Source organism: Neophocaena asiaeorientalis, unplaced genomic scaffold (genome assembly GCF_003031525.2).
Source record: "Neophocaena asiaeorientalis asiaeorientalis breed wild unplaced genomic scaffold, Neophocaena_asiaeorientalis_V1.1 scaffold629, whole genome shotgun sequence".
Classification (NCBI taxonomy): domain Eukaryota; kingdom Metazoa; phylum Chordata; class Mammalia; order Artiodactyla; family Phocoenidae; genus Neophocaena; species Neophocaena asiaeorientalis.
Genome location: NW_020175468.1, coordinates 8,229,913 through 8,242,905, shown reverse-complemented (window position 1 = coordinate 8,242,905; position 12,993 = coordinate 8,229,913). Strand labels below are relative to the sequence as shown.

The 12,993-nt window shown below is 44.9% G+C and overlaps 1 protein-coding gene across 2 annotated transcripts in view; it reads right to left on the bottom strand.

Annotated features, from left to right (window-relative positions):
- LOC112415363 (F-box only protein 17) overlaps window positions 1-9,658 on the bottom strand; it is a 28,191-nt gene extending 18,533 nt beyond the window's left edge. For both annotated transcript variants that reach the window (XM_024768289.1, XM_024768290.1), the window contains exon 1: window positions 9,582-9,658. In XM_024768289.1, the coding sequence (XP_024624057.1) occupies window positions 9,582-9,636 (55 nt within the window). In that variant the 5' untranslated portion in view covers window positions 9,637-9,658. The remainder of the gene's footprint in view (window positions 1-9,581) is intronic.
- Between the last annotated feature and the right edge of the window lie 3,335 nt (window positions 9,659-12,993).

Below are 12,993 nucleotides of genomic sequence, written 5' to 3'. Positions count from 1 at the left end.
TTCGTACACTCAGGGCCGGCTTCAGGCTTCACGGGTGTGTGACCTTTGGAGTTGTACTTAGAAGGGCTCCACACCTGTTTAATGGTCTGCTACTGCCAACCTGAAATTCTTAATCGTTTTTGAACAAGGGGCCCAATTTTCATTTTGTACTGGGCCCTGCAAATTATGTAGCTGATCCTGAGTACACGTAGATTTGAGAAGAAATTCAAAGCAAAACAAGAACAGGATACTAAAAAAGGAAGAATGTCTTTAAAAAAAAAAAAAAAAGGAAGACTGTCGTCAAGAAGAAAAAAGAATTCCAAGAAATAGATGGGATGAGTTAAAAACAGGAAAATCCTTCTCTCAAAAGAGAAAAAGTAAAGCTATTTAAAAATACTGCAGGAAAAACAAAAAACTGTTTAAGAAAGTCATGGCGCAAATATGATATACACTAAACCATATCCATGTTACATCCATTTGATAACGTACAAGAAAAAGGAATCCATTTGACCTGGAGGCTAGGGGCATTCTCCTTATACTAGCTCTTGTTTATTGGTTTTCAAGGGAAAAATATTGTTTTTGTTTTATTGAGATATAATTAATATTGTGTAAATTTAAGATGTACAGCCTGTTTTTTTTTGTTTGTTTGATTTTGGTCGCAGCACGTGGCTTGTGGGATCTTAGTTCTCTGACCAGGGATCGAACCTGGACCCCCGGCAGTGGAAGCAAGGAGTCCTAACCACTGGATGGCCAGGGAATTCTCCAGCCTGTTGATCTGATACATTTATATATTGCAATATGATTATTTATTAGCAATGCCTTTATCACTTCACATAATTATTTCCTTTTTTGGTGAGAACATTTAAGATCTGGCCTCTTAACATAAAGATTGTCTTTTCAAAAAAAGACAATCTTTTGGATTGTGCTAGGAAATCTACACGCAAAAAGATGAATTTAGGCCTTTACCTCACACCATACACAAACATCAACTCAAAATGAATCAGAGACCTAAATGTAAGAGTTAAAACTATAATATTTTTAGAAGAAAACAGGAGAAAAATCTCATGATCTTGGGTTAGGCAAAGATTTCTTAGATACAATACCAAAAGTATGATTCATAAAAGAAAAAATGGATTAATTAAACACCATCAAATTTTTAACCTTTTGTACTTCAAAAGACACCATTAAGAAAATGAAAAGACAAGCTATAGATTAACAGAAAATATTTGCATACCATATATTTGATAAAGGACTTGTATCTAGAATATATAAAGAACACTTAAAATTCAATAATAGGGGCTTCCCTGGTGGCGCAGTGGTTAAGAATCTGCCTGCCGATGCAGGGGGCACGGGTTTGAGCCCTGGTCTGGGAAGATCCCACATGCCGCGGAGCAACTGGGCCCGTGAGCCACAACTACTGAGCCTGTGCGTCTGGAGCCTGTGCTCCGCAACAAGAGAGGCCGCAACAGTGAGAGGCCCGCGCACCGCAATGAAGAGTGGCCCCCGCTCGCCACAACTAGAGAAAGCCCTCGCACAGAAACGAAGACCCAGCACAGCCATAAATAAATAACTAAATAAATTAAAAAAAAAAAAAAAATTCAATAATAGGACAATCCAATTTAAAAATTGATGAAAGGGGCTTCTCTGGTGGCGCAGTGGTTGAGAGTCCGCCTGCCGATGCAGGGGATGCGGGTTCGTGCCCTGGTCCGGGAAGATCCCACATGCCACGGAGCGGCTGGGCCCGTGAGCCGTGGCCGCTGAGCTTGCGCGTCCGGAGCCTGTGCTCCGCAACGGGAGAGGCCACAGCAGCGAGAGGCCCGCGTACCGCAAAAAAAAAAAATTGATGAAAGATTTGAATACACATTTCACTGAAGAAGATATACAAATGACTAATAAGCACATGAAAAGATGCTCAACATCATTAGTCATTAAGGAAATGCAATTTGAAATCACAATGTGATACCACTTCATGCCCACTAGAATGGCTATTGTCCAAAAGATCGGCAAGGACAGGGAGAAACTGGAACCCTCACACACTGCTGGTGGGAATGGAAAATGGTACAGCCTCTTTGGAAAACAGTTTCTCTAAAAGTTGAACATTAAAAAAAAGAAAAAGTTAAACATAAACTTACCATGAAACCCAGCAATTCTACTATTAGGCTATCTACCCAAGAGAAATGAAAACACACGTCCCCGCAAAGACTTGACTGCAAAAGTGCATAGCAGCATTATATCTTCGGAAACAATCCAAATGTCCATCAGCTGGTGAATGGATAAACAAAATGTGGTATAGTCATACAGTGGAATACTGTTCAACAATAAAAGGAATGAAGTACTGGTACATGCTACAGTATGAGAATGAACCCCCAAACAGTATGCTAAGTGAAAGCATCAGACACAAAAGATCACATATCGTATGATGGATTCATATGAAATGTCCGGAAAAGACATACAGAGAGATTAGTAGTTGCCTGGGACTGGACATGGGAACAGGAAGTGATCACAAATAGGCACAAGGGATATTTTGGAGGTGACAGAAATGCTCTAAAACTGTGGTGATGGCTGCAAAACTCTGTAAATTCACTAAATCACTGAACTGTACACTTAAAAGGGCTGAATTTTATGGTATGTAGATTGCACTTCAATAAAGCTGTCCAAGGGAAAAAAAAAAAAAAAAAAGCCCAAACCTGGCAAACTTTACAGTTAAAGCATGTTAGACTTAAAGAGCGTAACAGAACAGACTGTAGAAGTAATCAACCTTGACAGTGTGAAAGCAAGTGTACAACTGACAAAAGATGGGAAAGGAAAAGGTGGGAGGAGGGGAAGCCAAGACGCTTCTCTCACTCACTCAGTATCATGGGAATCAAAAGTTGCCAGGATAAGAAATACAAGTGAAGCATAAAATTTAAAGTTACAAAGGTAAATAAGAAATGATCTTTTAAAAAGTACAATTATTAAAAATTAGTGGAGCGAATACACCGTGAGCTAAACACCATCTTTCATAGCAGACAGTAGTAGACGATACTGAATTTCCCTATTTCTCTGTCATTTTCACTGTCGTCACCCTCTCAGTTATTCAGCTGCCTTCTGGGCCACAGCATGGGTGAAATGGGAGGCAAAGTTACTCCTGATTTTGGTATATTCTAGTTTAAATGTCATGAACATCGTGCGTATTAAAATCAACCAACCAACCAGCCAACTAGTGCAATGTCACCATAATTTACTTAAAATGCCACTAGTGAGAACTCCCATACACACCTGACGACAGGAAAAATTGGTGGAACCACTTTGGAAACTAGTTGGGCATTTTTAAAATTATTTATTTATTTATTTATTATGTGGCCGCACCACAGGGCATGTGGGATCTTAGTTCCCCATCAGGGATTGAACCCGCCGTGCCTGCAGTGGAAGTGCGGAGTCTTAATCACTGGACCGCCAGGGAATTCCCTAGTTGGACATTTTTAATTTATTTATTTTTGGCTGCATTGGGTGTTCGTTGCTGCGTGCGGGATTTCTCTAGTTGCGGTGAGCGGGGGCTACTCTTTGTTGCGGTGCACTGGCTTCTGATGGTGGTGGCTTTTGTTTGTTGCGGAGCACGGGCTCTAGGCGCACGGGCTTCAGTAGTTGCAGCACGTGGGCTCAGTAGTTGTGGCTCGTGGGCTCTAGAGCACAGGCTCAGTCGTTGTGGCGCACGGGCTTAGTTGCTCCACGGCACGTGGGATCTTCCTGGACCAGGGCTCGAACCCGTGTCCCCTGCATTGGCAGGCGGATTCTTAACCACTGCGCCATCAGGGAAGTCTCAAGGCATTTTTTACTTAAGTTAGAAATGTGCCTTCTCCATGACCCAGCAATTCGACCCCAGAGCCAGGAAACACATACTAGGATGTTCACGACAGCATTGCCCCTAACAGCTTCAGCCTGGAAATGACCCAGGTGCCCATCCGCTGTAAGATGTATAAACAAATTAAGGCAGCCACAGAATGGGATACTAGGTAGCAGTAAAAAAGAGTTAACGACAAGTAAACACAACAACACAAATGGACCTCAAAAGCATAATTTTGGGTGAAGTTGCCAGACACAACAAGTCACCCAGAGTGCGAGTCCCAGGACAACCAGACAGCTGGGTGGCCTGGGGCAGTCCTGTCTACACCTAGTGTCCCAGGGTAATTAGGGTCATTGTTAACAGCGACCCCTATCACTTCCAAAATTCCCTGGTTTAGATGATACATTATATACTCACACAGTGGTTCTACTCTTAGAAAGTTTACAAACAAGCTAAACTAATCAATCCTACTTATGGATGTACACACATATTAAAAGGTACTAACACCATATTAAAAAAACCAAGCAGGGAGACGAGCATTATAGAAGTCGGGACGCTGGTTCCCTCTGCGGGGATGGAGAGGGCTACTAACCAGAGGAGCATCTGGGGGCTGGTAATGTTCTCCTTGTTGACCTGGGTGCTGGTTATATACTTTATAATTATTTGTTAAACTGTACATGTATATTTTAGGTACTTTTCTGTATGAGTGTTATATTTCGCCATTTAACAATTATTAGTGCTATCAGTGAACACCATGATTATTTAAGTCAAAGAAGGAAACAGTCACACTGCATCTTAGTGCAAATAATAGTTCACATTTGTCGATGCTTTCTTTGTGTAGGGCATCCTGAGAAATTCTTTACGTGTATCATCTCATTCCCTGGAGGCAGCACTGACATTTCTGGGGCATCACAGGGCTAGTCGGGGACATTGGTTTTGGGAACTGCTGGTGACAGCCTGCAGAGGAGGTGGCGCTGGGGAGAGGTGAAACGTTGCCAGTTCCACATTCAGTCAGCCCCGGGTTCGCCCCAGCCCTAATTCAAACTTCTTCGTGAATTTGGGCATATGGCTTTCCCTCTCTAAGCGTAGATTTCCCCTCTGGAAAATGGGAAATGTGCAGGTCCACATCTCCTGTCCACAATCCCTAAATCCAAAAGCTCTGCAAACCAAGTCTTTCACTGACCCATTTGGTGGCAGAGCTGCCTGGAACTGATGGAAGGTTTTATTTATGGTATGAACTTGCATTTCACTGAAGAAATATCAGTGTGTTTGATTACTCTCCAGCCCCACTAGGAATCTTATCTAATGTACAGGATGGTTCCTATGGCTTAGCCTCATATTCACTTCCCAAACGCATTGGGCCTCAAAAGTTTTGGCCAAGACACTGTGGACTTGTAGTAACTCTCACTTCTCATGGTGATGGGGAAATTCAGTGAGATCAAGGCCTGGCCCTCGACAAGCGTTAGCTCCCATTGTGAACGTTGTGACTACGATCAGCACTTAAGTCCATCTACGGGACTGGAGTCTGTGGCTGCACCTCCTTATGTCAGAATCACGCAGCCATTAAAACCATGACTGGAGGAATGTGGGCTAAGGGGATCCTTAGGGAGTAACGAAACACAGCAGGACATGAAACTGTAGCAATGGCAAGGTCAGAGCCATTCAGTGAATTTAAAAACGGCAAAAGAAAATGCCAAGTTTGGGACTTCCCTGGTGGCGCAGTGGTTAAGAATCCGCCCGCCAATGCAGAGGACACGGGTTCGAGCCCTGGTCTGGGAAGATCCCACATGCCGCAGAGCAAATAAGCCCGTGCGCCACAACTACTGAGCTTGAGCTCTAGAGCCCGCGAGCTACAACTACCGAAGCCCACGTGCCTAGAGCCCACGCTCTGAAACAAGAGAAGCCACTGCAATAAGAAGCCCGCACACCGCAATGAAGAGTAGCGCCCACTCGCCACAGCTAGAGAAAGCCCGTGTGTAGCAGTGAAGACCCAATGCAGCCAAAAATAAATAAATTAAATTAAAAAAAAAAGAAAATGGCAAGTTCAAAAGCTATCTCCAGAAAAAAAGAGTAGAAGGAAGGGCTCAAGAGCAGTGATGATGTTATGAGTAGTTATTCCCAGGTGAGCAGACCATGGCAGTTAAGAAAAGTCCTTCACAAAATACTAACAGCTGATGTTAACTGCACTCTAACTGCTCTAGGCATGTGGAAAGTGCTTTACAAGATCTCACAGAAGGCCCCACAACAACCCCATGAGGCAGGCGCTATTTTTCAGCTGGGGAAACTGAGGCTTGTAGGAGGGAAGCAACCGACCCAAGGTCGCCTGACAGGCAAACAGGTCGGGGATTTGAACCTCGGTGTGGAGGGCTCCAGGGTTTGTACCACTGTGCACGTCTTCATCTCTGAGTTTCTATACTGTCTTACTTGATTTACATCAAATTTTACCATAAAAATGTCACCGTACAGAAAAGTTGAAAACAATAGTTAAAACGAATATCTCAATGTGTTCCATATTTTACCATATTGGCTTTCTCTCCCTCCCTCTCTTTTGATTAACCTTTTTCTTTTTTTTGATGGTCTTGAACCACGTGGCGTTTTATTTGAATTGTGTTTTACATTTTCTGTCTTGGTATGTTGTGACTCCAGAGGACTAGCTACTGTTGCCAAGGCAAGATGACTTTGGGTAACTTCAGGGATCCACAGGGGTTTTTGTTTGTTTTTTAAATTATTTTTTATTGGAGTATAGTTGATTTACAATGTCTCTTTTGATGAACTATTAAACATGCATCTTCTAAGAAAGAATAAGGACCCTCTATAAGTCTATACTAACATTTAATCCACTAAGAGAAATCCATTCTACCATCTAATCTTCACTCCATGAACACTTTTTCCCATTGTCCCAAGGTCTTCTGGAGCTGTATCTTCCTAACAAAGATGGGGCTCACACACTGCTGGGGGTGCTCATGTCTCTCTAATCTCTTTTAATCTAAAACACTGCCCCTGCCTTTTCCATTTTTCTTAAAGAGATTATATTTCTTTTATCATAGGAAAAAACTAAGGCAGATTTTTCTATTTGATTTGTGAATCATATGTACAACTTGACTGGATTGAAAAATTAGCATTTAAATAAATATAAATACTTTATTAAAAATATTTTAGGGACTTCCCTGGTGGCACAATGGTTAAGACTCCACGCTCCCAATGCAGGGGGTCGGGTTCGATCCCTGGTCAGGGAACTAGGTCCCACATGCATGCCTCAACTAAGAGTTCGCATGCCACAACTAAGGAGCTCGCATGACACAACTAAGGAGCTCGCATGACACAACTAAGGAGCTCGCATGACACAACTAAGGAGCTCGCAAGCCACAACTAGGACCCAGTGCAACCAAACAAATAAATTAAAAATATGTATATTTTTTAAAGTAGATTCCTCAGCCAGGCCATACAAAAATGGGAGTCAACAGATTATATACATATATATATAACAAATATATATATATAGTTATATATAGATATATTTAATGGAACAAGAAAACAAAAATTATTTCATGTTACAAAAGTGCCAATAGAGAAACTAAAAGGAATGTCATGATTATATAGGAAGGAGGGAAACCGTGGAGATGATTGATAAACTAAGAAATAACAATGGAAGAATTTGCTTTAAAAATTTGGAAGTAACTACCAGAGTAATAAAAAGCAGAGAAAGGTTTAAAACCATGCACTACGGATCACAAGTTACTTTTGCCATTTCTGAAAAGTAATTTAATTACAAAGTTTTAAAACTGGCTGCGGGGGAGGGTGCGCTGTTTAAACGATTGATATTTCATGCAAAGCTTTGTCCCGTTTGTCTTTTGTTCTTGTGTTACTGGGACATTAAAAAAATTGTTATTATTTATTTTAAAAGTAGGTTGGTAATATTGTAAATTTGAATATTGGTAATATTCAAAATAAGGGGTAAACAGCTGCTGTCTAAAGTTGAAGGATCAAGATACGGAGTGTTAACAAATATTACTGAACACTGCAAAGGTTAACTTAGAACAAAATTTAAATTGGGTGGAGCGGCCGCAGCTAAAAACATGCTGTGCCCAAGTTGCTAAATCGAGAAACGGCGCTCTAAGATCTTCTGATTCACAGATTTTTCCGCCAGTCAGAGGAAACAAAAACCAGAATTGGTAAAAAGTGGTCTGGCCTTTCACCAGCTGCTGCGAACACGTGTTGGTCGGGTACGTTTCGGAGGGGGATTTATTTAATGGTGGCCTCCGCGGGCCAGCAGCCGAGCGGAGAGGCGAGGGCTTTAGAGGACTGCTTTTAGCAAAGCCCTTTCCGAACGATCTGGGGCTTTCAAACGTGCGATTGTGTAACTCTGGACTTAAAGGGGCAGAAGCTGTCTGGGGCAGGCCGGGAAGGGGCACTAGGGCGCAGGACTCTCGGAACACGCCCCTTCGGGCAGGGCCTGGGGCGGAAATCCTTCCCGGGGCGCCTCAGCCGCGAGTGGGGACGGGACACCGGTCCCGACCTGGGTCCCTACCTGTCCCGGCGCTCACCTGGCGGCCTGCTCGGAGGCGGCGGCGGGCTAGGATCCCCTTCCCCACCCTGCTCTGAGAGGCAGTCGGGGGGCTCCCCGGGAACGGCCCCACCCAGGGAGCCCCGGGACCCGCGCTCTGGGCAGTCGGTCCTCTCCGGGGCGGACGGCTGTGAGATCCCGCGGGCGGGCGGCTGCGCGAAGCCGGAGCGAGGGAGGGGCGGGGTCTGGGAGGCTGTAGGCGCTGGGAGGAGGGCCCAGCTGCCGCAAGGCTGGCGGGGAGGGGAACTAGCCCCCGCCCTCGTGCATCTCGGGGCCCGCTCCTCTGAGAGTCTACATTTTCTCCACGTGGTTACGTGCTGCCCAGGCACCCCGCGATCTGAGACCCGGGTTCCCCGGCGCTTAGCGCAGGCACCTCCGGTGGGCGAGTCCCACCTCCCGGGGAGCCTCCCGCCGTGGGAATGGTCCCAGCTGCCCCCACCCCTCTAAATCCTGTCTTTCCTTCCTTTTCCCGCCACCTGCCTACAACCGCCTCGCCATTCACAACATCTCTCCCACCATCTGTCAACTTCTAGTAAATGGCCGAGCTGTGACTTCGACCCTGGGCTTGGTGTGAAATACTTGGATAGAAGTTTCTGTCCACAGGGGTTCTCTCGAATTTACATTGTGTCCCCAGGGTGGTAGTGTCTCAGAAGCCCAGGCTTGTTCTTAAGTTGAGCCTCTCTGCCGAACATACCTCTCTGGGGCGACAACCTGGGCGCTCCTACGTTAGAAACCTGTCCCCTCCCCTAAATTGCAGACAAGGTAATTAATCCGAGGTTCACAGTAAGGATGGGGCCAAGACCCATTTCTCTCTTGACCTCTGCCCTTGGCCCTGCACAGTTTCTTCGGATTGCCCTGTACTGCGCAAGGAACCTCAAGGACTGACCTTGGCCTCCCCAGAGCCAGTCTTCTGAGCTCCAGGCCTCCCACAACCTAGGAAATCGTCACCAGTCCCAGTTACTCCAGCGCTCACTCATCGCGGGCACTGAAACCGATAGAACACGTCTCTGTACTTAGTAGAGCGTAGGTTCCTCTGTCACCCGGCAGAGAGACTTCAGGGAGAGGCAGAGTGACAGGTAAGAAAAGAGTTTACAGTATTAGTATAGGACGCTTGTGAGGCCTACAAGCTGGTAGGCAAGGGAGTGCCACACCTGGAGAACTTAGTGGGCTACAGTTTTATAATCAAAGGAAAAGTGGAGAGGGGGAGAAGACCACCTTTTTCCTCATTCTTGAGTAGATGGTGGGCTTCCATCATCTGCTCCTCCTCCATGTCAGGTGGGGGAGTTTTCTTGTCCCTCCATGGTCAAGCCGGGACTGTCACGGCACAATGGAAATGAGCAAAAAGGCGGTAACGTATGCTAAAAAAACGTAAATCATCTCAGGGTTCAGTATAATGTCACCCTTTCCTTATATTTTTGTTTTCAGTGTGCCCAGAGGAGCATGTCCTAGGAATCATTAACCTACTGAGCTCACTGGGCAAGACATGGGTCTCATGCCACCATCGTTTTATTGTTTTGGGGCATGTCTCATGCTTCTGTTGCATGGTTTTGTTGCTAAGCGAGCCTGCTTGGTTTTGTGGTTAAGCAAACCTGTTTTCTTGAGTGATCATTAACTTACAGGGGTCTCCCATACTTTTTTCTCTACTTAAAATCCCCTAGTGGGATTAACTAATCACCTACTTTGTCCCTTTACTCTGTCCCTATCAACTATGCTAAATGCTTTATATACATTATTCCATGGACACCTCTCCTGAGAAACTGAGGCCCAGAGATACGTAGGCTTTGCACGAGGTGCAAGTCACTGGCTTGGTGGTCACACAGGAAAGGGTTTAAGCCTCGGTTCCCCAGGTCCCCTCCGCCGGAAGCCTCAGAAAGGCACCACAACGCCATCATGAGGACGGCGTGAGGTCCGTGCCTGCAGCACGCAGTAAACGTCAGCTCTCGTTATTTGTACCATCCGCCTTTCGAAGCATTTTCTGCGGCGGGTTGTAAAATTGTTGTATTATTGGTAGCGTGTATAGTACCGATCCACACACAGTCCCTTATCTGAAAGGCCTAGGACGAGATAGTTTGGATTCCGGATTGTTTATATTTTACTTTTCAAATTTAGAAGGCAGTAGAATGCATATAACATATATACAGCATTCTGCAGTATTCCCAGCAGGATCAGGGCAGCATTCCACGATCATGTGATATTTCTGCGTTAAACTGTGTGTAGAAAGAACTACATAGTGCAATAGTTATGAATACCTGATGTCAGTTCAGTCAGGTCTTATTGCTTGAAGAGATTGGGGCCTAATTTACGAAGAAAGTTTGTGGGTAAGAAACTATAACAATGTTTTTAAGTTGTTATTTATTTATTTATTGAGCCTCACTGCACAGTTTGTGGGGTCTTAGTTCCCTGACCAGGGATAGAACCCAGGCCCGGTGAAGGGGAAGTGAAGAGTCCGAACCACTGGACCTCCAGGGAATTCCCTATTTTTTTTTTAATAACTTTATTTATTTATGGCTGCGTTGGGTCTTCGTTGCTGCACGCCAGCTTTCTCTAGTTGCGGTGAGCGGGGGCTACTCTTCATTGCAGTGTGCGGGCTTCTCATTGCAGTGGCTTCTCTTGTTGCAGAGCATGGGCTCTAGGTGTGCAGGCTTCAGCAGTTGTGGCTCCCGGGCTCTAGAGAGCGGGCTCAGTAGTTGTGGCAGATGGGCTTAGTTGATCTGTGGCATGTGGGATCTTCCCGGGCCAGGGATCGAACCCATGTCCCCTGAATCGGCAGGCGGATTTTTAACCACTGCTCCACCAGGGAAGTCCCCTTGATTGGGTCTTGAATTGGTGATTTCCTTTGGGTTCTGTCTTGCTCGGGGCTAGTTTTCTTTTCCTGTCTGATGATCTAGCTTGTTCCTTGCCATTCTCAACTGAGGAGCAAGGCTAGTGTCTGGTAGGTGATGGGACTGTTCTTCCTGTTATAAACGTTGGACTGTTTTCTCGCCAGGTCTCAGGGTGAATGGGAGCTTTGTGTCTGGGTGTGGGGCTTGCTGCCGGGCCGGCCTCACATGTGGATGGTGAGAGACCAGAAGCCCCACTTCCGGCTGCCCCTCCCCTCCTCCATAAGTGCCAAAATAGGACTGGCTTTTTCCAGAAGCTGACACCTAGCCTAGTTACCACCTCAGGCTGGCAGAGAGAGCTGGATCTCTTTAGCGAAGCGCCCTTCGACTCTTGTTTTCCTGCCCATGAATGTTGGGTGGCCTGTGCCCTGGGGAAGGGGGGAGGAGAGGGTGCAGGAAGTGTGGAAAAACTATCATCTGAGCCTGCCTTGGCCCTTTTTTCTCACTCCTGCCTGTCTCCCACAGCCCGGGTCATGCTGGGCTCCCTCTTCCCTGCAGTCCTGTCCTGAGTGCGATGACCTCTTCACTCTGATTCATATCCCCAAGCCTCTAGCAGGTTTGCCTACCAGAAAAGTGTGGGAATCTCTTACATGTGGGTCGTCTCCGCAGGAGGCTGAATAAAGACCCCCTAAACGTATCTATGCCCTAATCCTTGGGACCTGTGAATACTGCCGAAAATGCGGCACAAAATATTTTACAGACTTGTAAGCTCCAGAACTGTAAAAGGATAACTTTTGTTGTGTTAAGCCATTGAGTTTTATGGTCATTTGTTGCAGCGGCAACAGGAAATGAATCCAGTCTCCTCCCCCATCCCTTTGTACTGTCAGCTGATTTCCTTTTTTATTCCATTACTTTATAGAAATGGGAGTGTATCATAACCTCTAAGGTGCTAAGACAGGGGGGCTCTGGGTCAGACTTTATCTCCTGGTGACACCGCTGATTACTGAGTGACCCGAGGCAGGTCACTTTGCTGTCTCACTGTGTTGTCATTTTCCTTGTGGCGTGAAGGTCAAACTGGATGACGCAGAAGTCGCCTCCAGCTTCTATCAGGCCTACAGATCTGTTTTGTTTAGCTTTCAGTGTTTTAAAGTTTCTCATTGTATTTATTTTGAATTGGATAATATATTTACAAGATATAAAAATTTAAAAGTATAAAAAAGGTTTCTAGGGATAATCTCTCTTCTACCACTGCCCTCAGCTACCCCAGTTTTCCCCTCGATTCAGACATGTTCTTGCAGAGATTTTCTATACATGTACAAGGAATTATGCGGACACACACTCTCTTCAAATAAACAATAACATACCATGTACTCCCTGTTTGACACTTTGCTTTTACCGTATAATATATATTTTAAAAATTCTTTTCCTTTATGGTTTATTACAGGATATTGAATATAGTTCTCTATGCTCTACAATAGGACCTTGTTGTTTATCCATTCTATATATAATCGTTTGCATCTGCTAATCCCAAACTCCCAATCCATCCCTCCCCCACCTCCCCTCATTTAATATACTTTGATGATCTTTCCATATTATAGAGAGCTTCCTTATTTATTTACTTTTATGTATGGGGGTACCCCATGTTTTACTCTCATCCTTTACTGATGGAAATACAGGGGTTTGTTGTTACCAACAGTGCTGCCATATACAGTGTGTGTCATCATAGTATGTGTATATTTCTTTTTTTTTTTTTTTTTAATTTTTTTTTTTTTTTTTTTTTTTTTTGGTTGGGTTGGGGTTTTGTTTTT